This window comes from Carcharodon carcharias, chromosome 8 (genome assembly GCF_017639515.1).
Source record: "Carcharodon carcharias isolate sCarCar2 chromosome 8, sCarCar2.pri, whole genome shotgun sequence".
NCBI classification, from domain to species: domain Eukaryota; kingdom Metazoa; phylum Chordata; class Chondrichthyes; order Lamniformes; family Lamnidae; genus Carcharodon; species Carcharodon carcharias.
The window spans coordinates 83368294-83394298 of NC_054474.1; the positions used below are offsets into that span (position 1 = coordinate 83368294).

A 26005-nucleotide genomic window follows, 5' to 3' on the forward strand; every position below is an offset into this window, starting at 1 on the left:
GTGCATTTAAGACCCCCAGATGGGCTCAGCATCAGAGTCCCAATGCCTGGTGGAAAATTCAACCCAGAGAATCTAGCTTCCTGAAAGCTATTTAAAAGATATTTCATTAAATATTTTGAGAAATAAATTCATGTGAGAGATGTAAAAATAATTATATATCGTGTAACTGTGCACATTCACATCTAAGAGAGCCTAAGAGTGCTTAGGGTGCATTATATTTGAATATGATCACTCGATATATATTTTACCCAGAGCTGCAGGGTACTTACTTTTTAGTCATTCATAGATTTGAAGCTGAGTTAATATATAATCACTGCACAAGAGAGCAATGGAACTGAAAATAGATAAGGCAATTGGTTTTTCTTCATTAAAACTTAAAAAACCCAACTTTAGCTGAAATTACAGAAAATCAAAGTCATTTCACTTCAGTACAATGGGCTACAATAAATCTACACCAGGCCTTTTCTTATATTGTTGATATGAGTGAGAGAAACTGAAGATTTAACCCACCAGACTTATCTAGTTCTCAACCACTATAAATAACATGTTTTAGATTGTTCCTGATTGTTAACTGGCTTTGGTTATTTTTCAACACTTTAAAACTGTCGTGCTCAGAAGACATGAATCTGGATCTCTCGTTACCAGTGCAGCAGTTAGATGAAGAGCTCAGTCATGACTCCAAATCCCCTCCCCTAGCCAATTTCAAGCTGGAAAAGTTTAAATTGCAGCTACAATTTCAGGAGAAGGGAAGGTTAAGAAAGGGAAAGAGAGAAAGAGGGGGCAGGGAGAGCGAGGAAACAAGAAATGGAAAGAGAATTCCAGCTCCAAGAATTGGCAATGGAGCTAGCAGCTCAAAGGGAGAGAGAGAGCAGACAGCGAGCCGCTGCAAGGGAAAATCATTCTCTACCCGGCAGCATCCCCTATTCCTCTAACCCAGAACCACTCTTTGAGGCTCTCACGTATGTGAGATTCCGTCCCAAGATGTGCAGTCATTTTTATCCACCTTTGAGAAAAAGCAGGAGAGCTAAAATGGCTGTCAGAAATCTGGACATTTTTAATTCAAGGGCAGCTGTCAGGGAGAGCCCAAGAGGTCTAATCCATGCTGCCTCCCAATGTGTCCCTGAATTATGAGCAAACCAAGGTGGCCATCTTAAGTGCCTATGAGTTAGTCCCGGAGGCATATTGCCAACAATTCCAGAATGCTCATAAGAAGCCCACACAAACCTACGTCGAGTTTGAACAGCAGAACAAATCACATTTGACTGATGAGTAAGGTCCCTAAGAATCCCATGCACCTATGAGAAGTTGCGTGAGCTAGTACTGTTGGAGTACACTCCAACCTGAGATTACGCCTAAAGGAGCAGAGAACCCTCACAGCTAGGGGTGCAGCAGTCACAGCAGACAGCTATGACCTCACCCATAGGCCTGGAAACTCAGGCAGACCCTTTCCAAACTATACCCCTAAGTATTGGAAAGATAAGCAGGTTGATCTAGATAGGAAAGAACATAAGAACTAGGAGCAGGAGTAGGCAATTCAGCTCCTCAAGCCCACCCCGCCATTCAATATGATCATTGCTGATCTCATTTCGGCCTCAACTCCAATTTCCTGCCCTCTCCCCATAACCTTTCAACCTGTTTCTAATTAAAAATTTGTCTATCTCCTCAAATTTATTCAGCGTCCCGGTATTCACTGCACTCTGAGGTAGTGAATTCCACAGGTTCACAACCCTTTGAGAAAAGTAATTCCTCCTCATCTCTGATTTAAATCTGCCACCCCTTAGCCTAAAACTATGGCCTCTCATTCTAGAATGTCCCACAAGGACATCAGTTCCATGTCTACTTTGTCTATCTCCTTTAGCATCTTATATACCTCAATTAGATCTCCTCTCATTCTTCTAAATTCTAGCGAGTATAGGCCGAAACTGCTCAATCTCTGCTCATAAGACAAGCCCCACATCTCTGGAATCAATCTAGTGAACCTCCTCTGAACCGCCTCCAATGGCAAAGATCCCCCAACCAGAAGAGAAAACACAAAAGAGGATGCAAGAAGCCCCACTGCAGCCTGAAAGAAGAATGCCCAGGGTCTGCTATGTTCTTATTTGAAACAAAATAGGCCATTCCAGATCCAAATGCTAGAAATTGCGAGGCAAGCCAGTTGCCTAGTAGAGCGTCACATGAGTAGTTCCCCCGAAGGATGCTCTAATAGGTAATGCAGCAGAGCAGGCAGAGCCTCTCACTATAGAGACTTACCATTGGAGGGCATGGCACTATGCTTATGAGCTGGATAAACTCCCAGACAGCTTGTGTCCCCCCCATCCATCCCAAAATGTGAGCAAGTCTGTGCTACTGCTCTGGGACACAGGAGCCACTCAATCCTTAATGTTACTGCTATATGCCGCGCACCCCCCACTCCCCCCCCACACCTCAAGTTCTCCCTGAAGGCCAAAGCCCTGATCAGTAGAGTGGGAGGAGGATCTGTGTTTGCACCCCTCTATAACCTAGAATTTGACCTTGTTTCAGGCCATATTACAGTAGGAATTGTCCCTACACTAACAGTGGTAGGAGTCGATTTCCTCCTCGGGAACGATTTGGCTGGCAGCAAGGTGTTAGCCAGTGAAAGAAAAGAGGCCAAAGTCAACCAGCAGAAACCTGCAAGTAAGCGGAAAGCTGGAGAAGATCCAGAGGCCCAAAAGGGTGGAATAGCACCCGTAGACCTCGAGCAAGAGCTGCTTGAAGGTAGCTCGGCCGAAGCCAGGCCAGTGAAATTAAAAGAACTCCAGAAAAGTCTCCTAAAATCTGAAATAGATTCATCAAGTATCCCAGGATTAAACAGAGGCCAGAGAAGTCCTAGAGCAGGAACAGAAATAGTGAGGGAGATGCCCACGTAGGCAAAGAGTCTGAAAAAAGACAGGTCGTTAAGCCTGGAAAGGAAAAGGTTAAGGACTTGCCTGAAGTATGTCTAGGAGAATTCTTCTTTTTGGAGTTAAACAGGGATGAAGGGAGTTCCCAACCCAATAAGCAGGCAGGGAGTGAGATGCCTCCCCTTGTTGAAAAGCCATGAGGGAGTGCAGTTGGAATATCACCTCCACTTGAGGGCAGAAGAGTTCCAAGGGACATGGAACAAGTTAAGACAGTGTCCACTTCGAAGCCAAAAGGCCCAGCTAGGGAGCGATTGATTGGCCTGGCTGGTAGCTTAATGGCAATTTTAAATGTGGAGCAGTAAAGTTCCCAAATTAGCCCAGAAAGAGTGAGGTAGATGCCTCAGATGGTTGGAAGGCCACCAGGAGGTACAGCAAGAGCTGACAATTCCCTGGAGGGCAGTAACATCCCAGAAATCACAGAACCTATCACGCAATTGACCAGCAGAGGGACCCTGACCAGACCAGACCCCATGCTCACCCACCATCACGCAGAATTGCAAGGCGACCAGACAGAGTTAACCGCCTAATTTAAAATGATCCATAAGCCCCCACCAGGCTACAGCACTGTAGCCATATCTGGCATGAATGCAGGAGAGGACCTTGCCAGAAGGCCATCATCCAGGCCCAGAAAGGCGGCTCAAGTTCAAGGGCTAACTGCCCGCCTGCTGCTGTTTCAACCCAAAGCAGCTAGCACCAGAAGTTGGAGCTCTCCTGTTCTAGTGCCTGAGCCAGGCCCTGAACCGGAATCCCCTAAAGAGGCTGATGTTCCTTTAAATCACCCCACTCTCCTGACCCACAGCCGAACCCCAGTCCCTGGGTCCAAAGAGTTGAACCCACGGGTTACCAAAGTGGATACACAAGAGCTAAGCTGGACAAGAGCAGCTCAGCCCTATGATCCCAGGGCCTGGCACCCACAGGGTGAGATGTCCAGCACTCCCCTGTGGATTGCCCAGAACAGCTTGACCATCACCCGTCTCCTGAGTGCTAACCACCCTGAAAAAAAAAACCCAAGACCCTTCTAAGGATACTTAATCAGAAGGTTGGAATGCCTGACGCCCAACAGAGGGATGTCAGAACTCTTATCACTGAACAGACTTCCCTGTGTGGGTGAATTTTGAATCCTCCCAAGTCACCTAAACCTTCCCAAATCCCAAGATTGGACAATGTCCAATGACAAAACGAAAATGCAGCAGGGAACTGTCATTGTCCCTGCTAGTTGTGTGTCTGATGTGCCAGTATGAATGAGAGACTGATGTATACTTCTGCACTTCCTATTCTTCCTAAGACCACAGAAAACAAATTGAAATAGAATTCATTTTTTTCTCCAACAGTGGAGGTCTGACATGTGCAGAAGACATGAAGGAAAAAAAATATATATATATATTATATATATATATATCATCCTGGCTACTTAATAAAATTTTAATATTTTTTAAATGGACAAAGGCTTTACATTGACTGAAGCCTGACTAGCTACAGCTCATCCAAAAGGAATTTTTAACCTTCAGAAAACAATAGGGACCTCATTATCTCTAAAGAGATGCTAATGCCCCCGTGACTGTAGAAATCAAATTCCAAGGAAATGCACAAAGACCCTTTACATTTATAAAACAGAGCTCTGGCCAGTGGAGACGATATGTCCACGAGGACAATGGGGCCCTAAAATCTCTGTTAAACTTATTAATGGGTGAAACATTAACCATCTCAAGAATTCAGATTAGGACACACATCCTTTGTCCAAACCAAGGTGAAGAAGTGGGAATTATGTAACATGTTCCGACTCCCCAGGCCCCGCAAGCTGCTACAACTTGTGATATTACCTTGTGGAGCTGAACAAAGGCAACCTGCCATCTTCCATCAACTAAACAGCCAGAGCTCTGTCCAGGTTTAAACTGCCTGGCCCTCATCTACATTCTTTTTTACTGGAATGTCTGAACTTCTGTACCAGTGCCTAATACAAGACTGATTCATCTCTACGTGCTTCCCCCATTGTGGAAGTCTGCGCTACTGAAAACCTGCATTGGCTTCAATGCAAAACTCTCTGAAGGAATACACCATTGGACTTTTGATTCTGGACTCAGGTGAAACAATAATTCTTGTCTTCTCTGTGGTCTTGCCCTGTACCACCTCCTTTCCATTGCTACATTCATATAATAAATGAGGGGCAGGGGGCTATATAGTGACACCACTTACCACGTTTTGAGTGTGTGTTAAAATAAATTAACACTTTTTAGTTCACCCTTGCTTGAGTTTGATCTGTGGTTATTAATCGCAATTGGATTACACCAAAATTGAGCGGTTGAGAAATACCACACCACTTACAAAGGGGGAAATCAAAAATCCAAAACACAGATTGCGAGGGGAGAAATCAGGGCTGTCTTAAATTAAACCCTCCTCCTGTCTGTAACAAAATTTGTGTACAATTTTTAGTTGCCATTGGAGTATTGGAGTCTGGGTTATTTTTCTGCTGTGCTGCTTTCATGATAACCTGATTAATTTTCTTGTAATTGTGAATTTGGTGGGGGGGTGGGGGTCAAAACCAGTCTGAAAATTACACTGATTTAATTATCACTTTGTTACAGACTTCATTAGCAGTAATGCTTTCTTAGTACAAAGTCGTTAGTCAATACAATAAGAGTTACCAATATTGGCAGTCCAATTCTCATTTATTGCTATACTAATGAAATTAAGTTTCGAATGAACAGGTATAATAATAATAAATATATACAATAACATTAACATTTTATAGCAATGGCATTTTTCATGTCAGATAAATGCTCTTTTCAAAAGTGGTACAATTTTATTACAGACTACAATAGTAATAATAGAAACAGCTTAAATGCGGATAGGGAATTGGAACTGTCTCAAACTATTGAACAACCAACCACGGATTAAAGGGAACCACAAAGTTTTAAACACATGGGGAAAAATTTTCCCCCGTTGGGGAGAAAGAGCAGGAGCGGGCGGGCCCTTGATTGGCAGCCCTGGTCGGGAGCAAGCCACCATTTTAGGTGGGTGAGCCAATTAAGGCCTGCCCGGCGTGATGCCAGCGCACGAAAGAGCCCGCAGATCTCCCTCAGGCAAAATGCTGCCTCAGGGAGATTGGCTCTGTTTTGAAACATTTAAAAAAGGAGTTTAAAAATTTTCCCTGCCATGTCCCCTCATGTGACACTGTCACGAGTTGGGACATGTCCATAACTTTTATTGCAACCTTTCATTAAATTTAAAAACCCTCATGATGCCTCATCCCACCCGTGGATGAGGTTTCATGTTTTTTCACGAGCCCGCCTGGGCTCCCGGCCTGCCCGCCAACCTTAAGGTTGGACAGGCAGGTCCATTAATCTGCTGAATTGGTTTCATAAGGGCCTTAATAGGCCGACCTGAAAATGTAAATGACATGGGGTAACATCGGGATTTCCACCCGACGTCACCACGCACGCTGACAAGAAAATTTGCCTATGAATTACAAGATGCAAGCCAACGAGCAAATTCTAGGTGAATGTTACAAGGGTTGTCACTGTGGCATGTGTTTGAGCAATTGAAGAATTAAATATATTTATTAGCTACAGATGAGGACTCATCATTTTCCAATTCACATAAAAATTAAATTTATTTATTGAGACACATCTCAAAGTTTTAGATCCTCCAAGTACTTGTATACCACAATATCTAATAATGACGCAAAATGACAAAGTCAGTAAAGACATTTCAGCACGAAATTGAGATTTTAAATGACAATTCTTCTAAATTCCTTTGCACATAGGAAAGAAATACTATATAATTTTAGCTTCAGCTAAATAACAATGCTGTAATATAAATTATTGTATTCAAAAGTCTGTCAGCATTAAGCTCCAGGGACTTATTTGTTTTAAGATTATCTAGAACTTTCCAATGAAGTCTTGAATTATGCCTTGGTATCTTTTTCCTCGGGAGGGCAGGTCATTCATGGCTTCTCTGGTGAATACTTTGAGGAAGTAATCATTCAAAACATTTATTCTCTTGTGCTCATCATCAGATTGAGGTCCATTTGTACCTTTCAATGCTTTCATTTCTTCTCAGACAGTCCTCTTGTTATGCAGTATTGAAAGGATTTTTACTATTATATTTTACTATTGTGGTTATGCTTTATATGAGGTCACTCATGGCCTATCTGTTTACCTTTACATAATTATTTCTGCCTGCACCTATAACCTTCCTAGTGAACCTTAATTCTCTCTCCCTGCAAGATTTAAAGAGGTATATTTCCCCTTTATTTCACTTTTAATTTTATTTGTTAATCCATTTAAACAATGCTGGCTCGTTAAAACCACTGAAGGCCTCTTACTGCCCCTGGTAGCCAGTAAATGAACTCACTGATGTGTGATTTCCTTCGAAACAACACTTCATGTTAAAATTCCCCCACGTTCTTTCTGTAGTTATGTACTTGCACAGGGTTAACTTTGTTACATTATAATTGTCCCTAGCAAATATGGAAGCACCACTTTCTTTTCAGTCCCTTCTGAATATTACATTTAATTTTGTCCTCAGCATTCTCCCGTGTTTAATATCCCCATCACGTTGAGGTTCATCACTGCCACAGCAACCTTCAGTTCTTTTAGTGACCAATGTGCTTTTATTAAGATAGACTAGGAAGAAATGTAAAACAACCATTTACACTTTTACTTTAAAAATGTTATTAAACAAAATATAAACTGAATGATTTCTGGATCAATAACCATTTATTTAAAATAAAGTACATTTGTTACTATGCATATGTTGTACCCTGAATCCATTGTTTAAACACAGTGCCCCATAAGTATAACAACTGTTCAGCATTCTGGTCATAAGCCAAACCCTCCACAGGACTATAGTAATAGAGTAACCTCTTCCAATTGCCACTTTATTTTTTCTCGCCAAGGTCAAATATGCATAAACTTATATTTAGTAAGACTAAAGAAATTTAAAATAAATCAACTTCTCTGGTATCTTCTATTTACTAAAAAAGAAAATCAAATGACAGTTTTCAAAAACTTGCCAGAATGAACAATGTGATCTTGCCATGGCTTGCACTGAACAGAGCAGCAGAGTGAAATACCTTCATCATAAAAGTTAATATAGAAGCATTTCATAGTTAATTAAAGTTAGTGGCAACAAAATTTGGTTCAGTAGCGCCCTTAGTTTCAGCACTACTGATGTTGCGTTCCTTCAAGATGGTGACCGGGTTGCATGTGCTTACCTCTGGCAGGAATAGATGCCATTTTCAAAAGGTCAGTAATGTGAGTATTAGGAACTTGCGCCAGTAATATGCAGGTTGGACAGATTGAAACATCAGTCAGCATGTAACCCGATTGGCACAGCAACACCATTTTTTTTTAACCACACCACTTCAGCTAATGCCCTCTCTTAGACAGCACAGTTGAATATTTGTTCAGCAGGAGCAAGGACTCCCAATCAGTACTAATTATATGCATCATGCAGCACTCAGTTTACTTGCTGACTAATTTCTACTAGTTCTGCCTGAGTTTGTATAAGAGTTTGGTGGTTTGCAGAGTTGGTTAAGTTGGTAAGTTGACAGGGAATGGTACTGCATGTGTCTTGATTTTAACTTCAAATATTCTATTCAGGCCACTTGCTCCTAGTTATTGGTGCTATAATTATCATCCCCCTTGATGCAGCATAAGAGGAATATGGAGCAGAGGCAGCAAAGAGGAGGGCAAGCTGTTTCAAGAGAGAGTAAGAGGATGAGAGAGAGGTGGACTCTCAGCAGAAGGCCATATCAACTCAGGTTCTTCAGGGAGAATTTCTCTTATCTCAACCTGAGCCAGGAGCAGTGTGTGCATCAACTCTGTTTTACAAAGGCGGTGCTCATGGAAAGCTGCCACCCATTGCAGGCAAGCCTGCAACCTCATAGCAAGGCAAAGACAGTGCTGGCAGTAGGCCGTGCTATGAATTTCTTTGTGTTAAGATCCTTCCAGGCTGGAGCAGCTACATTTGTAACATCTCCCAATTTGACATGCATTGCTGCATAAGTGACGTAGCTGCATTAGTGGCATCTCAAAACCACTTACACCCTTTGACAAGTTGAAGTGGTGCCAGATTAAGAAGTTATAGTAAAATTGACAGAAATCAAGATATAGGTGAGACTGCTGGCAATTGGCCAACACCAGGTCCCTGTTAGTGGGCTGCTAACCCAGATCTGTTGTAGCATGAATTGGGTGTGTGGAAGGTTGCTTGCTATGGCATTTCAAAGCACCATCCCCATAACTTTCTATTTGAGTGGCTTCATGCCAAAGCTGATTGGTACTGACTCTGTACTATATCAGCTCCATGGTGCATGTTAGCAGCAGATAGTTTGGTAGACAATGATGGAGGCCTGACTCTGAGTCTCTGCTGACCAATCCCTGTGAAGACCATTAACCACAGTTGTCGCTAGTTAGGAGTGATAGTGTTTGGAAATATGGCGGATAGCTGTGGCCCTTCAGGTTTTATTAGCTGATGCCTTCTTTCACACAATACCATGCTTTTAAAAATTCTTTCACAGGATGTGGGCTTCGCTGACTGTCAGCATTTTCATTGCCCGTCCCTAATTGCCCTTGAGAAGGTGGTGGTGAGCCACCTTCTTGAACTCCTGCAGTCCATGTGGTGTAGATATACCCACATGCTCTCAGGGAGGGAGTTCCAGGGTTTTGACCCAGCGACAGTGAAGGAGCAGTGATATAGCTCTAAGTCAGGTTGGTGTATTGCTTGGAGGGGAACTTGCAGGTGTTAGTGTTCCCATGCTTCTGCATCCCTTGTCCTTCTAGGTTTGGAAGGTGCTGTCGAAGGAGAGTAAGGTATGACGTATTGCAATTGGGGTGCTTCTATAGAATCAGAGTATATAGTTGTGCCATTAGGCTTTCTGTCACAATATTTCTTGAGAGTTGGAGTGCTTGCTTGCACTAACTGTCAAAATGAGGTATAAGCTTAATCCTGCTTACAGGTATGGATAGAGACAGACTGTTGCTCTTGCAACCTGGCTTGGCTGGTATCCCTTCAGTAGTTGTTCTCTTTTCCTTGTTAGGCTAGGGACGTTTCACATTTGAAAATTAATTAGTGCCAGTAATGATGCTCAGAGCAAAACAATAAAGAAAATATTAGCACAACAGTTCATGAGAACCTTTGTGCTAGTAGAAAAGGCAAACAAAAAAAACTGTGATACCGTGCTGGAAATGGCCTAAAAATTGTTCATCTGATTGTCCCTTTAAATTTACAGTGTTTTGAAACCCTGAATGCCCATTTATAAAGGTGGCAATCAGAAGTGTCATGGACATGACATGATCACGGGAATATGATGCAAGGTCCTTATTGCAAAACCTTGGTGTCATTACCCAGAAAGCTTCTTCTGCCCACTGCTTGCCTGTGTGCAATGCGCCCCATGAACAAAGGGTCTGTTAGAGGTCACATACCTCTTTCTTCATGTCTGTATGCTATGTAAAGTAGTGCACATCGGGTTGTAAATACAGGAAAATTGGCCCCAGAAATTCTAATCTGGTTTGCATCTTTCATTCTGTCCATTTAAATTAATGACACAAACTGCATATTGAATCAATGTGATTCTATGAAATTCTGTTCTGTAGCAAAGCCCAGCAGCACTTGCACCTGTTGATAATGTAACCTCTTCTGTCACATTGGTTGCATCTGGGATTTTTAACAGAATTAGCTTGTTGAATTGTTTTAACAAATTGTGTAAATTGTTTGATTTTTGCGCACAACATACACATGATAAGCACCAGGGATTACAACAGCTGTGGTATCCAGACAAAAGTATGTGTGTGCATTATCTTATGGAATTTTGTACTCTTAATTCAATTACAGTAAATCCATTTTTAAAATTACATCAGGGGAATCATTCAAGAAATGTCTTTGCCATCTTCACCTGCTACTTTTTGTCTAATTAAAGAGACTTCATTCTCCTTTTATTCAGTTCATTGGTGTTCTCTGTTCTGATTTTCAACATGATTTTAAATAGTTTGGACAAAGAATTTATGAAGGACCACAGCCTTGGTTCCCATCTACAACAATTCACAGGTCACATGCTGAACTAATGAAAACCATTTTCTTGTTAGTTTTCCATTTGATCCTTGATTTAGCTGCACAAATTAGGGAGCGTAGACATGCTGTTCCTCTTCTCCTGAATTGGCAATGAAAGATTCTCTACATTAATCCTGCTGACTTAATTTCAGACTATGCATTCACCTTCTATTTGTAGCTATCGAGCAATAATTTAAGCATTTGCAGATGTATACAGATGTTGAAAAGCTATCTGATTCTTGAGCATTGTAATGAGCATTGCAATAGATTTTACTTTGCTTAAAAATGGCAGCAATCAATGCTTATTCAACTTATTTTAACGATTAAATCATTTGCAAGCTGGGAATTTATACTGGTTGATATCAAGCCAAGAATTAATTGTTTTCATTTTACCTCTTCAGAAAAATTCCTACTTTTGTTTTTACCTCTCGTTTTCACACCTCCTTTTCTGAAGGCAGTGGACTGGATCTTGAGTTTGTGTTATTGTGTAAAATGGGTGATAGTAAGCTATTTCACATCTTCCTAAGTTTAGCCTTCATTAAAGTAATTGGAAATAAATATCGAGAGAGATATGGACCCAGCTGCCAATTCATTACCTGTTAACACTTCTGTTGGACGCTAGAAATACCTGTCCAAATAGGGACTAATATGTTAAAATGAGGCAGAGAGGAGAGAGCGACATCGCAATTCCTGGCACCACCACATCAATAACATTCGATGTAATTCATGTCACCATACAACAGGTCTCCAGTTTTGTTAGGGTATACTAAATGTAGAAGCGTATTTAAATCGCTGCAGCAGGTGTGTTAATTGTTGCAGAAGTTTTAAACCATTCCTGTTGTATCTTCAGAATGAGTTTAAAGTCAACTTTATATAGGCATTTGGTCTACTCCCTTACCCTCCATGTTAATACTGTCACACCCCACGAGAGTGATGAACTTTTAATCGCAGACAGCAACACTGCCTGGAGCCTTTCTCAAAATATTTTAATTAAAACTGAGACTGAAGATTTGCTGGGGACTTAGCCAAGTTTATCAGACAGGCAGCATCCTGTTCCACCACACATGCAACAGGTGGCTGCACTGACATGGAAACTCTAGCCTTGAGTATTGGCCCGCTATTCAAGTTTGGAATACTACAATTGCTCCTGTTTCTATGCCAACCTCCACATAATGGGAGGAATATTCTACTTTTGCTGGTGGTGAGCTTGGAGGCAGGAAGGGCATGTAATTAACAGCAAAATACTGCGGTTGCTGGAAATCTGAAACAAAAACAAAAAATGCTGGAAAAACTCAGCAGGTCTGAAAACGTCTGTGGAGAGAAAGACGGAGTTAATGTTTTGAGTCCATATGACTCTTCAGAGCTAAAGAGAAGTAGAAATGTGGTGAAATATATACTGTTTAAGAGGGGGTGGAACAGATGAAACTGGATGATAGGTGGAGGCAAAGGAGAGATTGCAAAAGATGTCATAAACATAAGGTCAAAGAGGTGTTAATGATGGTGATACTGGCTAAAGGAGGTGCTAATAGTGACATTAAGGATAGAAAGCAGAATGTGATAATGGCAGGACCAGGGTAAGTACTCTGGAAAGTGAGAGATGGCCCTAGTGGGGGTGGGGGGAGGGGAGGGGACGATGGTAGGAAGTTAGATCAAAAATAGGCTAAAAGGTGGGGAAAAACAATGAATGAAAATGGAAATAAATTTTTAAAAAATGAAATTAAGTGGAACAATAAATAAATAAAAATTGAAAAATAAAAATGGATATTGAAAAAAGGGGATCAAAAAGGGGTGAGGATGGAGGAGAGAGAGTTCGTGGTCTGACGTTATTGAGTCCGGAAGGCTGTAAAGTACCTAGTGGGAAGATGAGGTATTGTTCCTCCAGTCTGTGTTGAGCTTCACTGGAACACTGCAGCAGGTCAAGGACGGACATGTGGGCATGAGAGCAGGGTGGCGTGTTGAAATAGCAAGCAACAGGAAGGCCTGGGTCATGCTTGTAGACAGACCGAAGGTGTCCGCAAAGCGGTCACCCAGTCTGCATTTGGTCTCTCCAATGTAGAGGAGACCACATTGGGAGTAGCGAATGCAGTAGACTAAATTGAGGGAAGTGCTGCTTCACTTGAAAGGAGTGTTTAGGCCCTTGAACAGTGAGGAGAGGGGAAGTAAAGGGGCAGGTGTTGCACCTTCTACGCTTGCATGGGAAGGTGCCATGGGAAGGGGATGAGGTGTAGGGGGTGTTGGAGGAGTGGACCAGGGTGTCCTGGAGGGAACAGTCCCTACAGAATGCTAACAGGGAGAGGGGGGGTGAAGGGAAAATGTGTTTGGTGGTGGCATCATGCTGGAGTTTTCAGAAATGGCAGAGGATGATCCTTTGAATGTGGAGGCTGGTGCGGTGAAAAGTGAGGCCAAGAGAGACCCTAACGTGGTTTTGGGAGGGAAAGGAAGGTGTGAGGGTAGAGGCGTGGGAGATGGGTTGGACACGGTTGAGGGCCCAGTCAACCACAGTGGGTGGGAAATCTTGGTTAAGGAAGAAGGAAGACATGTCAGAAGCACTGCTTTGGAAAGTGGCATCATCAGAACAGATGCGACAGAGGCGAAGGAACTGAGAGAATGAATGGGATGGAGCCCTTACAGGAAGCGGGGTGTGAGGAGCTGTAGTCGAGGTAGCTGTGGGAGTCGGTGGGCTTGTAAAGAATTTTGGTGGACAGTCTATCACCAGAAATTGAGACAGAGGTCAAGGAAGGGAAGGGAAGTATTGGAGATGGGCCATGTGAAAGTGATAGAAGGGTAAAAATTGGAAGCAAAATTGATAAATTTTTCCACATGAAAGCATGAAGCGGCACTGAAACAGTAATTGATGTAGCGAAGAAAGAGTTGTGGGAGGGGGCCTGAGTAGGACTGGAACAAGGAATGTTCCACATACCTCATAAAGAGACAGGCATAACTGGGGCCCATGTGGGTACCCGTAGCCACACCTTTTATTTGGAGGAAGCGAGACAAGTTTAAGGAGAAATTGTTCTGTGGGAGAGTTCATCCAGATGGAGGAGAGTGGTGGATGGGGATTGTTCAGGCCTCTGTTCAAGGAAGGGAATGGGGAAGGTAGGGCATGTAATTAGGCAGCCACCTTCCTGCCTCTGCTAGAATTAAATTCAAAGCCCATCATCGACCTTCCCATCCTACCGCCAATTGAGACCCTTAAGTCGCCAATTAATGACCACTTACGGACCTCACCCGCCACTGCTGGTATTAACCCAGCTTCAGGTGGGTTTGTCGCCATGTGGCGTGCACAGCAGCTAAATTCATGCGGCCAGCTTGTCACGGCTGGGTGGGGAGGGGTCCCTCAATCAAAGGCACTCAGTGCCTGATTGAGGGGCCTGGCATCGTGAAGGGGGGCCCATTGACAGCCACCCCACTGCCCTTGCTGCCGACTCCCCTACTCTTCCTCCCCCATAACACCCTCTCCGTGAACCCTCTCATGCCATCACTCATCTGTGATCTGGGTTCTGGGCCTTGGGTGGTTGTAATTCTGGCGGCAGCCACTGCCTCTCAGTGGCACTGCGTTTGAAAGAGCTGCTTGCCTCTGATTGGCTGGCAGCACTTTGTAGGCGGGGCCTCTGCCCTAGACATCCTGATCCAGGGGAAAGGCACGCTGCTGGTCAACTGCCTGATTAGCACATTCTACACAGAGAAAGATATGAAGTCAGTGCCTCGCTGGCGCTCAAACTGGCACCCAAGGCCCCCTTTGCTGGCACAAGATTCCGTCCCTTGTAACTAAATTCCCTCATATGCATTTTCCAGGAGCTGTCACTGGATTATGAATGGTTACCTAAGGCTATATTCACCTTTCTAGTTTAGGGATGCTACAGGTAGTCGTAGCATGTCTCCTGCCACTCGAGATGAGATTAGATAACTCGGCACTGAAGAAAAGTAGAACCTGTGATCATCTGGTTTGCATAGTGTGTTTATCAAATAGACAACTGTAGGAGCTATGGCATGAATACATACCATAGTATGTTCCTTGCAGGAGCACACAAACTTTGACCTAGCCACATCAATATCATTACCTCAGAGGTGCTTGCATGCCTGTACCCCAATAAATTATGGGAGATTATTGTACATTTTAACTAATTTCTTCCCACACCTATTTTCCTATAGCATGCATTTTTTGTGCATCAGTGGCAAAACAAGTGGCATTAAGAAAGCTTAGTTGAGTCCAACAGATCACATTGAAAGAAAGAGGCCTTGATTATTAAATTTTGTAGATAAGTGTGTTAAAAGTAGGCCACAAAATAGGCCACTGGAGTATAATTGATTACATCCAAAAACATTGTTACGATGATAAAAATATTTCATTAAATAGAAGTTAGCATGAAAAATCCTCCAGATTTTACCCGCTGACAACTAGAAATCACACTGCTTTTTGGTAATAATTTTTAGATTGGTTTAAAGCACCATGGGAGATGCCACTGAGTAATGAGTCTCAGGGGATGCAAGATTGCTGTTTAGATTATTGAAGGATAATTCATTAGAAGAATATTCCTTATAACCTTGTAAAGGCATTTAGGTTGGTCACAGTATTAAAAGTGAGTCATCACTATTGACTGTCAAATGTTTATGAACAGTACTTTTGATAAAGCCAGCATCATTGCAATAATCAAGTCAGGTAAGCAGCTATTACAAGGTCAAAGGACAAATGGCTTATAAATTCAGATGAATATCGAGTAACAAAAAGGGTGATTTATCGGCTTGTTAAACTATTGAAAGGAACAAAATTAGATATATTGATAGGAGATGACAATGAGTTTTAGCTCAAACTAGATTCAGGTCATCTATCAGAAAGATTAATGGTTTTGGGAATTGTTAGATTTTAGGGCAATAAACCACCTTAACTTAAAAGAATCTAAGAATTCTTAATCCAACTACATTTTAATTGTGATAACAAATAAGCTTCCTGAAGGAGAATAGAACCTTGTCTCCTAATAAGCAGTCAAATATCAATAATATATAACTAACGTATGTAATTGATAGTTCAAGTTTACTTAAAGATCCATAGGACTGTGTCATTTTAGAGAAGAATTTGTCATTTTGGTTTTTCAAAATTTAGTATAAGAATGGCTAAAGAACTCTGTATGGTGTTGCCGAGTAAGTTATTTGCTGTCATGATTACAATTATTTAGGCACCACTGCCAACCCCCAACCTCCAAATATTCTTTGTCATGACCTGCTTTTGCAGAGGTATTTGGACTGATGTGAACTATCCTAGAATTCAGTAGATAAACAGATGTTATTTATGGATTACAATTTATGCATTGTCAGGAGAGAAGAGATGAACAAGTCATCAATCATCTACTTATCAGTTTTATATACTTTTGCAAGCTGCATCGTTTTTGAAAGAATATTTCTGAAGTTTTAGGCAATATAGCTACATATAAACCTTTCAGGGCCAAATGGGGACTATGATTGATATTTAGTGGAAACCTTGATGACATATGTACATGCTCTGTACCTGAGCAACCAGCTGTACAGCAAACAAATGGCTGCATTAATCCTGATAGTCTGGCAAGGAGGGTATGTGCAATAATAAATAAATCAGACAATCTTGTATTATCCAATGATCCTCCTGTCATGTGTAAGGGTGCTTCGTGCATTTTCCATTTGAATGGAAGATAAGAACGTGATCGGTATTTGACATAAAATAATTGGAAATTTTGCATTTGTAACATGGCAATGTTCACTGATCGTAGTGTTCAAGGTCAAAGTCATCACCCAGCAGGAAATCATGGAATACATGATATGTTGAAACAATCAACAATTACAATTGTAAAATTCTCAATCAGAAACCCTTACAGATAGCAACAAAATAAACACGTTTATGTACTTTTGGTGGGGGTGAAGATCAAAGTGGATTCTGAATTTGATCAGTTTGATTCTTGTTAATTTGTGGATATTTGTTTAAAATTGTGAGTGGAGCACAATAAATCTACAGGCAAGTCTACCAATAACATACAAATTATGTGCAAAGGAGTACTATAATTTTAAGGAATAGTCAAAATGGACACTCTGACACTGTCCCTTATGGTACAATTCAAACATCATTGATGAAGGCACTGACTGGGGCTGATCCTAAAGAGCAAAACTGCCTCTTTTTTTTTGACGTGTACTCCATATGTCCTTACACAGCTCCTGGAGCTGCAGTCCTTATATTCCAACACCAACTATACTTTAAAAATGCTTCACTGGCTCAAAGTGCTTTGGGATATCCTGACATCATGAAAGACACAATACAAATTTTTTCCTTATTTCTTTCTTTACAAAATCTAATTAATCAGCTGCAGAAGGGGTAATTCGAAGGTAAATTAGTGACAATTATCTTTAAATCTTATCATAGCCTTACTCGCCCCACCTTTGAGATTTTCTCCAGTGTTATGCCCTTTCTCAAATACACCAGTCTTCCAAATCTGGACTTCCACCTACCCTAAGCACAATTCTCTGGATGTTGTATATTGAAACCCTTGCACTTCTCTCCACTTATAAAAAATGTTCTCAAAACCCATTGTTACTGCTGCTGCTCCTTCTGCCTACACCCTGCTCACGACTGTTTCCTAAGGCTATTGCCATTTCCTCCCCTCACCAGAGCATCAGTCAAACACTGATTGTTGGCAAGTATGAGTATATATTTCGTATCCCTTCTCCCGTAAATTTTACATAAATCTCAACCACAGCCTCTTCCTTATACATTTTATAGCCGGGATTTTCTGGCACATCGTGGCGGGACCTGCCGTGGGAGTTTCGACGGCCCAGCCAAAAGTCCATTGATTTTCAGTGGAACTGGGTGATCCCGGTGGCAGGCGGGGCTGGAAAATTCCGCCCTACAACATTTATTCTCTCCAGTGTGAGTTAAATGCACAGTCATTGAAGATATGTCCTCAGGAAACCTTGAGATTCCTTCAGATTGCCTCAGAATGGTCTTCTGTGCACATGCCTGTCACCAACTGCCATTTCATCACAAAACAATCATGCAATCTCACAACCTCCAGCATACACATGAGAGGGGGGGTGGGGGGTGGCAGTCTGGGAAAATCTTGGGTGGTGAGCTAGGCCCTGTGAGAAATCCTGATTTTTTTGTCTATAATCTTGACATGGGCAAAATTCTGGAAAAACTGACTGCTAGTGTGAAAGCATGAAATGCAGGTTAGCATATTGGTGGGAACAACTTCAACTGTGTATAGGATCTTGGGTAATGGTGCAAAATAAATGACTTCCCTTTTAAAGCCTGTGTCTGGTGAATGTCCAGAATGAGTTATTTTCTACTACTACATGGAAGTGAGGCTGTTTGATAAAACACACTCTGGGTATTGCCGAAAAAAGGGACATGTAAGCTTTTCATCTTGCACTCATCAGGACACTTGCAAGAATATCAAAATATGGAGAAAACAACAATTTACACAATGCACTCTACATTAATCTACTTTGTTACATATTGATCTTTTTTTTTTGAACAACAAGCCCTAGGTTAGCAAACTCTTCAGTTCTTTGTTCTTGCCTTCTGTCTTATCCAGTGGATAAGTTTATGCTGCCAGTGGATACTTGCACAGTATGAACAAACTTTTCTTAGTTTCCATTGGTTGTCTGCCTTTCCTGAAGCTGTCATGAGGTCCACATGACCATTTTAGGTGAGTGAACGTTCGGAAGAGAATTGCGAGGTGCCTTAGAACAACCTAAGGAATGGGTCAGGCATTGGCAGAAGAAATTATTTTTCTCTGCAAATGCTGACTTGTGGACATAGCTGCATTTGTTTACAACCACTGTCAACCAGGAACCTGTCCAGTCCTTTGTGCTAGTAGGTGCATAGTTTTTAATCGAGGTGATGTGCAATATTCAGAGGTAATGGGGAGTGGATCATGAAAACGTTTTCATCAGCAAAGTAGGGAGTTCTATGAAAAATGCTTACCACATGAGAGGTATGTACTTCAGCAATGAAACGGCTTTTTAAAAACTCACCTTTTTATCAAATTTAGTGAAGAAAATTAAAGCTTCCTTCTGGTCACTGTGTTAGTGGTCTAGTATACATTAAGAGGAAGATTTCTTCTGATCAACATTGCTAGTGAAGCCATTAATGGATTTTGAAATGCTTTTAAGAATTTTCCAGAATATTAAATTAGTTCATCTGCTGTGTTTAAAATATTGCTGATGGAAAGTAACCACAGGAAACCTATTTATTTATTTATTTTTAAATTTTTTAAATTATTTTTTCATTCCTTTTTAAAAATTCGTTTACAGGATGTGGGCGTCACTGTCTAGGCCAGCACTTATTGCCAATCCATAATTGCCCTTGTTCCAAGGGCATTTAAGAGTCAATTACATTTGCTGTGGGTCTGGAGTCACATGTAGGCAAGGCCAGAGAAGGATGGCAGATTTCCTTCCCTAAAGGACATTAGTGAACCAGTTGGGTTTTTAGAACAATTGGCAATGGTTTCACGGCCGTCATCAACAGACTCTAAATTCCAGATTTTGTTGGAATTCAAATTTCACCATCTGCCATGGTGGGATTCGAACCCGAATCCTCAGAACATTCTCTTAGGTCTCTGGAATACTAGTCCAGTGACAATACCAAAAGCCACCATTACATTTCTGCAACACTGGTTTTGATTCAAGTGTACGAGCAACCATGTCTCATTAACTCACATGATCAGACAAATTTGTCTCTCCCAAGGGGTTCACAGGACAAAGATTTTAATGATTCTGGATGCAACTGAACCTCGTTGTATTTGTTTTCTGACAAATATTTGACTTCTACAATAATAAAGCCAGTAGAATTGAAAGCTAAGGCACACAGCTGAACCACAGATAGCAACATTAACTGGGTGAAAGGAGTGGGAAGTTTAGAATTTGGTGAGGGTAGGATTGTAGTGCAGAGGGGAAGGAAGTGGTTCTTTTTGCCTTTAACAGCTGCCGTGATTTGTGTAAAGTGAGACAGCAGTGGAGCGGCAGAGTTAAAAAGCACACCAGAGCTGGCAATCCCAGAGGCTATTAGGAGCAGAGTTGCAGACACCAGGCAAACAGAAGAAAAACTCAGTGATGCCAGAGTCAGTGCAGAGTGTGGAGTGGTATGGGTAAGTTGCAGATAAATATTAATTTATTGGTTAGCATTTTTAGTGGTTAGTGTTTTTTATTTAGTAGTTAGTGTTTGTGTTTTGGTGTTAGATAAGTAGTAAATAGCCTTAAGCTAAAAAGAATCTATAAATGCGTTTTATCTGTAAATAATTATAGACTAAGATATGATGAAGCAGTATTATGGGTTGCGGTATGTGGGAGTCTGGACAGCAAGACTGTTCTGAGAGATGTCTACACCTTGAATCTCTCTGATTCAATGTCACTAAACTGGAGTGAATTGGAGACACCATGACACATAAGGGAGGGACAGAAGTATCAGGAAAGTTTGCTCCAGACCTCAGTTATGCGTCCATAGAGAGGTGCTGGCTCAGAACATGGCTGGTGTGGCCTATAGTGTACAGAGTAAGGGGAACCTAGGTGAGAATAAATGAAGATTTGCAGAAACTGACCTTCTCCAGCAGGAACACTGTACTGAGTTCAAACAGACCCCATTTTCATTGGAGTGAGGTCCATTTCCCGCAGTGCGTGACTTACGATTTTTAAGATAGAAGTGAATGTTTGTAAAAGGCGGATAAGATCTGTTGAACTGTCAAGCTCTCAAGTTATTTAAATCCCTTGTACTTTAAATTTTGAAAAAAAAAAATCTTCTGTGTCTGTGAGTTGAAAATAAAATCAAATCTTTCAGTTTCAATAGCTGTTTGTTGACATAACCCTAAGGGCTATCATTATAGTGTTATTACTGCTTGAACTGCTTCCACAACCTATCATACCATGGTGGGGGGCTAAGTTCACAGTTTGATTGATTGCTCCAAGAGATTACTAAATGATTAGCTGCCTTTTGATGTGGGGCTATGAATATAAATGTTTGTTTTTATACGGGATTAAGTACTTGTGGGGATTTAAATGTATTGAATGAGCTTTTATCAATGAGAGTTCTTTTTATATAGTTAAGTCTATAATAGGTACTTAGAATTTTATTTGATTTCATCTCAGCAAGCATCCTGGGATCTGCCCATGGTGGATACTGGGTGAGTTGGCATGGAGGATGTAAGACCAAAGGGTGTTGAGTGTGGAGACATGGGCTGGCATGTGTTGGAATAGGGACTATAAGGTGCTCTGGGGATGAGTGGGAGATCATGTGTTGATATGAAGGACCACAGGGGTAAATAGAGGGGCATGGACTGGCATGGAGGGTATAAGGGGCCTTTAGCATTAGATGGGAGCATGGGTTAGCATATGTTGTCATGGATAGGGCTTGGGGAGTGGGTGGGGGTTGAGGGGGTGTGAGGGGTGAAGGATAGAGGGAATAATACTCAACTACATAACTGAAAAGAATTCCCAGAGAAGTGGTGTGGGCCTTTTAACCAGCCCACCTTGGCGCTTGGCAGTCCCTGTGATTACCTCCAAACTGTTTCTGGGGGTGGTGGCTCTGACTCCAACATGCACCTGCACCCCTACCCCCTCTGCCCACAACACCCCCACTCCACCACAAAGATTGGGGCACTTTTTCCTGATTTGGGAGCAAATATTTGGCAATGAGTTCAAATCCCAGCACGGCAAATGGAAATTTAAATTCAATTATAATAGAAGCTTAATTAATAATAATCATGAAACTACTGGATTGTCATAAAATTCTATCTGGTTCATCATTGCCCTTCAGGGCTGAAACCTGCCACTGTTACCTGGTCTAGCCTGCATGTGACACCAGATCTATAGCAATGTAATTGACTCTTAACCGTTAACTGTCCTCTGAACTGGCCAACAAGCTACTCAATTCCAACTTGAAACAGGGATGGGAGATAAATACTGCCCTTATCAGCAATGATTACATACAAAACTAAATTTAAAAAAACAGAGTGACTAAATACCTTGAAAATTTACAGCTTATCGGAGAGATCCAACATGGGTTTTTAAAAGGTAGGTCATTTGTCCTCTGCAAGTCAACAAAAAGTCATAGTGTACAGAACAGTTGTCACCACCTTCCTGAACTGCAGCGAAACCTGGAGTATCAGTGCCACATAAGAGCACCAGAAGAATTCCAACAGCAATGCCTCTGCCGCATCCTCTGGATTAAACCAGAGGACCGTTGATCAAATGCTAGTGTCCTTCTTGAAGCCAGCTCCACAAACATTGAGGCAAAGGTCCTGCAAAATCAACTTTGATGGGCTGGACACTGTCTGGATGGCTGAAAAGCTCCTCCCCCACCAGGTCCTGTTTTCTCAACTCTTAAATGGTTAACCATCCATGGAGAAAAAGAAAACACTTCAAAGGCACTCTGAAGCTCTCCTTGAAGAACGACAGCATTGACATTGATGACTGGGAGGAGCATGCCACCAATCATTCAAAAAGATGCCAACTTGTCCTTCAAGCTGCATCATACTTTGAGTCACAACATTTTAATGATGGGTCAGAGTGGTGGCAGAGAAGGAAAGAAAAGGAAGCAAATCCTGCATCCGGATTCCACTATTTCATTCTGCTCCATGTGCCCAAAGATCTGTGGGTCAAAAATCAGTCTGTTCAATCACATGAAGACCAATGGCAGAAACTTGCAATCCTGAGTAGATGTCATTCTCAAATTGAGGAAAACCAATAATGGTTAGGTAACTTGTGGCAAAACTTACTGAACATTTTGAAGAGGTGATTAATATTGAGGACAAGTGCCTGCAGGTATCTGATAAAGTCCCTCATATGAGACTCTTAGCTAAAGCTGAAGCTCCTGGAATTGAAGGCAAATTATTGACTTGGTTGGGAAATTGGCTGAATGGCAGAAGGCAGAGAATAGGGATAATGGGCAGGTACTCTAATTGGAAGTACATGACTAGTGGTGTCAACTGTTCATTGTACTTATTAGGGATTTAGATGATGGGATAGCAAGCCCTACATCCAAGTGTGCCAAGGACACAAGAATAGATGGTATTGTAAGCAATGTAGATGGAAACATAGAAAGATATATTAATAGCTTAAGTGAATGGGAAAACTAGCAAATAGAGTTCAATATAGGAAAGTGTGAGGTCATCCACTTTGGACCTAATAAAGGACCAAAGGTCGAAAGAGACCAAACACATAGATTAATAAAATGCCATGGATGGCTACAAAATTTTTTTTTTAAATGCTATTAAAAAGTTGGCCTTTATTTCTAGAGGAGTGGAAAAAAGGGATCAGAAGTCTTGTGGCCACACCTGGAACACTGGGCAGAATCTTCCGCTCGGCAAATGGGGGTGGGGCCCAATCGTCAAGGCGTAAAATGACGCACGGTGACATTGGCTGTGCATCCCAACGTCACCGTGCGTCATTCAGGTTTTCAGTTAGGCGGGCGTACTGCTGAGGCCTTTTAAGGCCAGTTAACTATCAATTGAAACAATTAACTGAGTTGCCCGTCCAACTTTAAGATTGGCAAAGAGCCCAAGCGGCCTTCGCATTTATCATGAAATCTCATCCACAGGCAGGTTGAAGGTTCAAGAAGGTTTTTAAAGTCTTGTAAAAATTTTTAATAAAATTAATAGACATGCACCAGCTTGTGTGACAGTTTCACATGAGGGGACATGGCTTAAAATTTCTTTTCCTTTGTTAAATTGTCTTGAACTTAAACTAATCTCCCTGAGGCAGCTCTGTGCCTCAGGAAGATTTCTGCGCCCTTTTGCGGGCATGCACAAAAGAATGCAGCCCTGACTCAGGCAACTCCCACACTGCCCGAACAGGGAGCACTCTGCACTTCTGGTGCGTGTCATACTGGGCGGGCCTTAATTGGCCCGCCCACATAAAATGGTGATGCCCAGCCGATCATGCCCGCGCCCGCTCTTGCCCAAACACCCCCCGACGGGGAGAAAATTCTCCCCATTGTGTTCAGTTCTGGATATCACACCTTAGGAAAGATATATTGGCATTGGAGGGTGTGTAGCATAGATTATCAGAATGATGCCCAAACTCCAAAGGTTAATTTATGAGACAAGATTACACAAACTAGAGTTGTATTCATGGAAGGTAGAAAATTATAATGTGCTTTGATCAAAGTTTTCAAGGTGTCAAGGGGAGCTGATAGGGTAGCTAGAAAAGAACAATTTCCACTGGCTAGGTCTAGGGCTAGGGGACATAGCCTAAAAATTAGAAGTCTTTCAAGGAGTGAAGCTAGGAAACAATTTTACATGCAAAGGGTGATAGGAATTTACGACTCTCTTCCTGAAATGGCAGTTTGATGCTAGACCAATTGTTAATTTTGAATTTGAGCAGCTGATAGATTTTGGTTAACGAAATATATTTAAGGGATACAAACAAAAGCAGGTATATGGAGATAGATGGCAGGTCAGTCATGGTATCATTGAATGACAGAGCAGAGTTTGAGGGGCTTTATGTCCTATTCCTATGCACAAAAGCTAAGTATCTTCAAGCCAGTTAAGGGATGTTTTTACTTCTGCTCTTTTCAGGATAATTTCTAAATAGAAACAATATTTAAGAAGCTGAACTTAATTAAAACCTAAGTGCAAACAAAATATCTTCAAAACTGTGTGATATTCTGTCTCCATTACAGTAAATATTATTGGTGGCACAAAGCCATGGTGTGTGTACGTTGCCACAGAGAAATGAACTTCTATCAAAATGTTTCAGGCAATGATCCAGTGTGTGCTCCCCTGCCAAATAACTGACAAATTAATCCAACAGAAAGGTGAAAAACTGCACCCAAAGAGAATACTTGTTAGTAGTTCTAATAGTAATCTCAGGGAAGGAGTGCTTTGGTTGCTATGTGTCGCCAAACAAAAAAAGAACATGTTCTTTTTGAAGGTATTTATGATCTTGCTGGTGGTCGGTTAGCTCAGGAGGCTAGTGTGTGGTTCAGAATAACAGCAACAGCATGGGTTGGATTCACGTTCCAGCTGAAGTAGACTTGGAACCTGCCTCCTCGCCCTGCCCCTGAGAGTAGAAGACAATGGCAAACAATCACTGACAAAAACTGCCAAGAAAATGGCTCAGGATGAAACATCGACAGACAATGAGTAAAGGACCTGCCTTCAGACAGAGCACAGATGAATGAATAAATGATCTTGCTACACTGTTGCCTGTAGTTCTCCCTCCTTTTCACATATGAGATGTTTCCGTTCTATTCAGATTTGCGCTGTCAATCTGATATCTCCTGATACACCAACACTGACCCTAAACCAAGTTGCAAATCACAAAGAAGTGCTCAATCAATATGTGATAATCCTGACAAATATTTGGTGATAATTTAATTTGAATCTGAAGTAAAAATACACAGGATAGGACATTTCTAAAATCCACAGAAAACCACCATATCAACTGAAAATGTACAAAATGAATAGGTAAATTCATTAGTCAAGAAGCTTATTACAAATGCCCAAAAAGCTCAGTGCAAATTTGGAACATAATAGAATGAATTCTTACCTTGTGAAGTGTGCATATTTTACATTCTCTCCATTACTATCACTGCACTTTGTGTAATTATTTAACCTTTTGAACAGATTAGTTCTTCTGAGGATTTGTCGGCCAACCTGTTAATATCTGATGGATGCCAATGACCCAGAGCAACATGGTATTCAAGGGAATGAAACCTGCAGTCAAGACTCAAAACCTAATTTGAAATAGAATTTTCTTCATAGAGCTAGAATAAAAATCCATCTATTCCTTTTAGCGGACACTTACCTCCAGCACTCTCCCACTGATATATCTGTCACAAGTCTCACACTTAATGCCAAACCGAGAATGGTAATCAGTCTCACAATAAGGAATGCCATCCCTTAGAAACAGAGAAAGAAAATTAATATTTAGCAACTTCTACTGAGATAATCATACAGCTTCTCAGCTCTGGGGGTCAGTTATGTTCTTCATCAAAATGAATATGTACTGAATTTCCATTTCAAAACATTTCACAATACAGTTAACTGAGAATAATTAAGTCACTGTATAGTTCTATA

The 26005-nt window shown here is 41.5% G+C and overlaps 1 protein-coding gene across 6 annotated transcripts in view; it reads right to left on the reverse strand.

Moving 5' to 3' along the window:
• ablim3 (actin binding LIM protein family, member 3) overlaps positions 1-26005 on the reverse strand; it is a 328604-nt gene that overhangs the window by 118562 nt on the left and 184037 nt on the right. For all 6 annotated transcript variants that reach the window (XM_041193207.1, XM_041193210.1, XM_041193208.1 and 3 more), the window contains exon 6: positions 25734-25827. In XM_041193207.1, coding sequence (XP_041049141.1) covers positions 25734-25827 — 94 coding nt within the window. The remainder of the gene's footprint in view (positions 1-25733; positions 25828-26005) is intronic.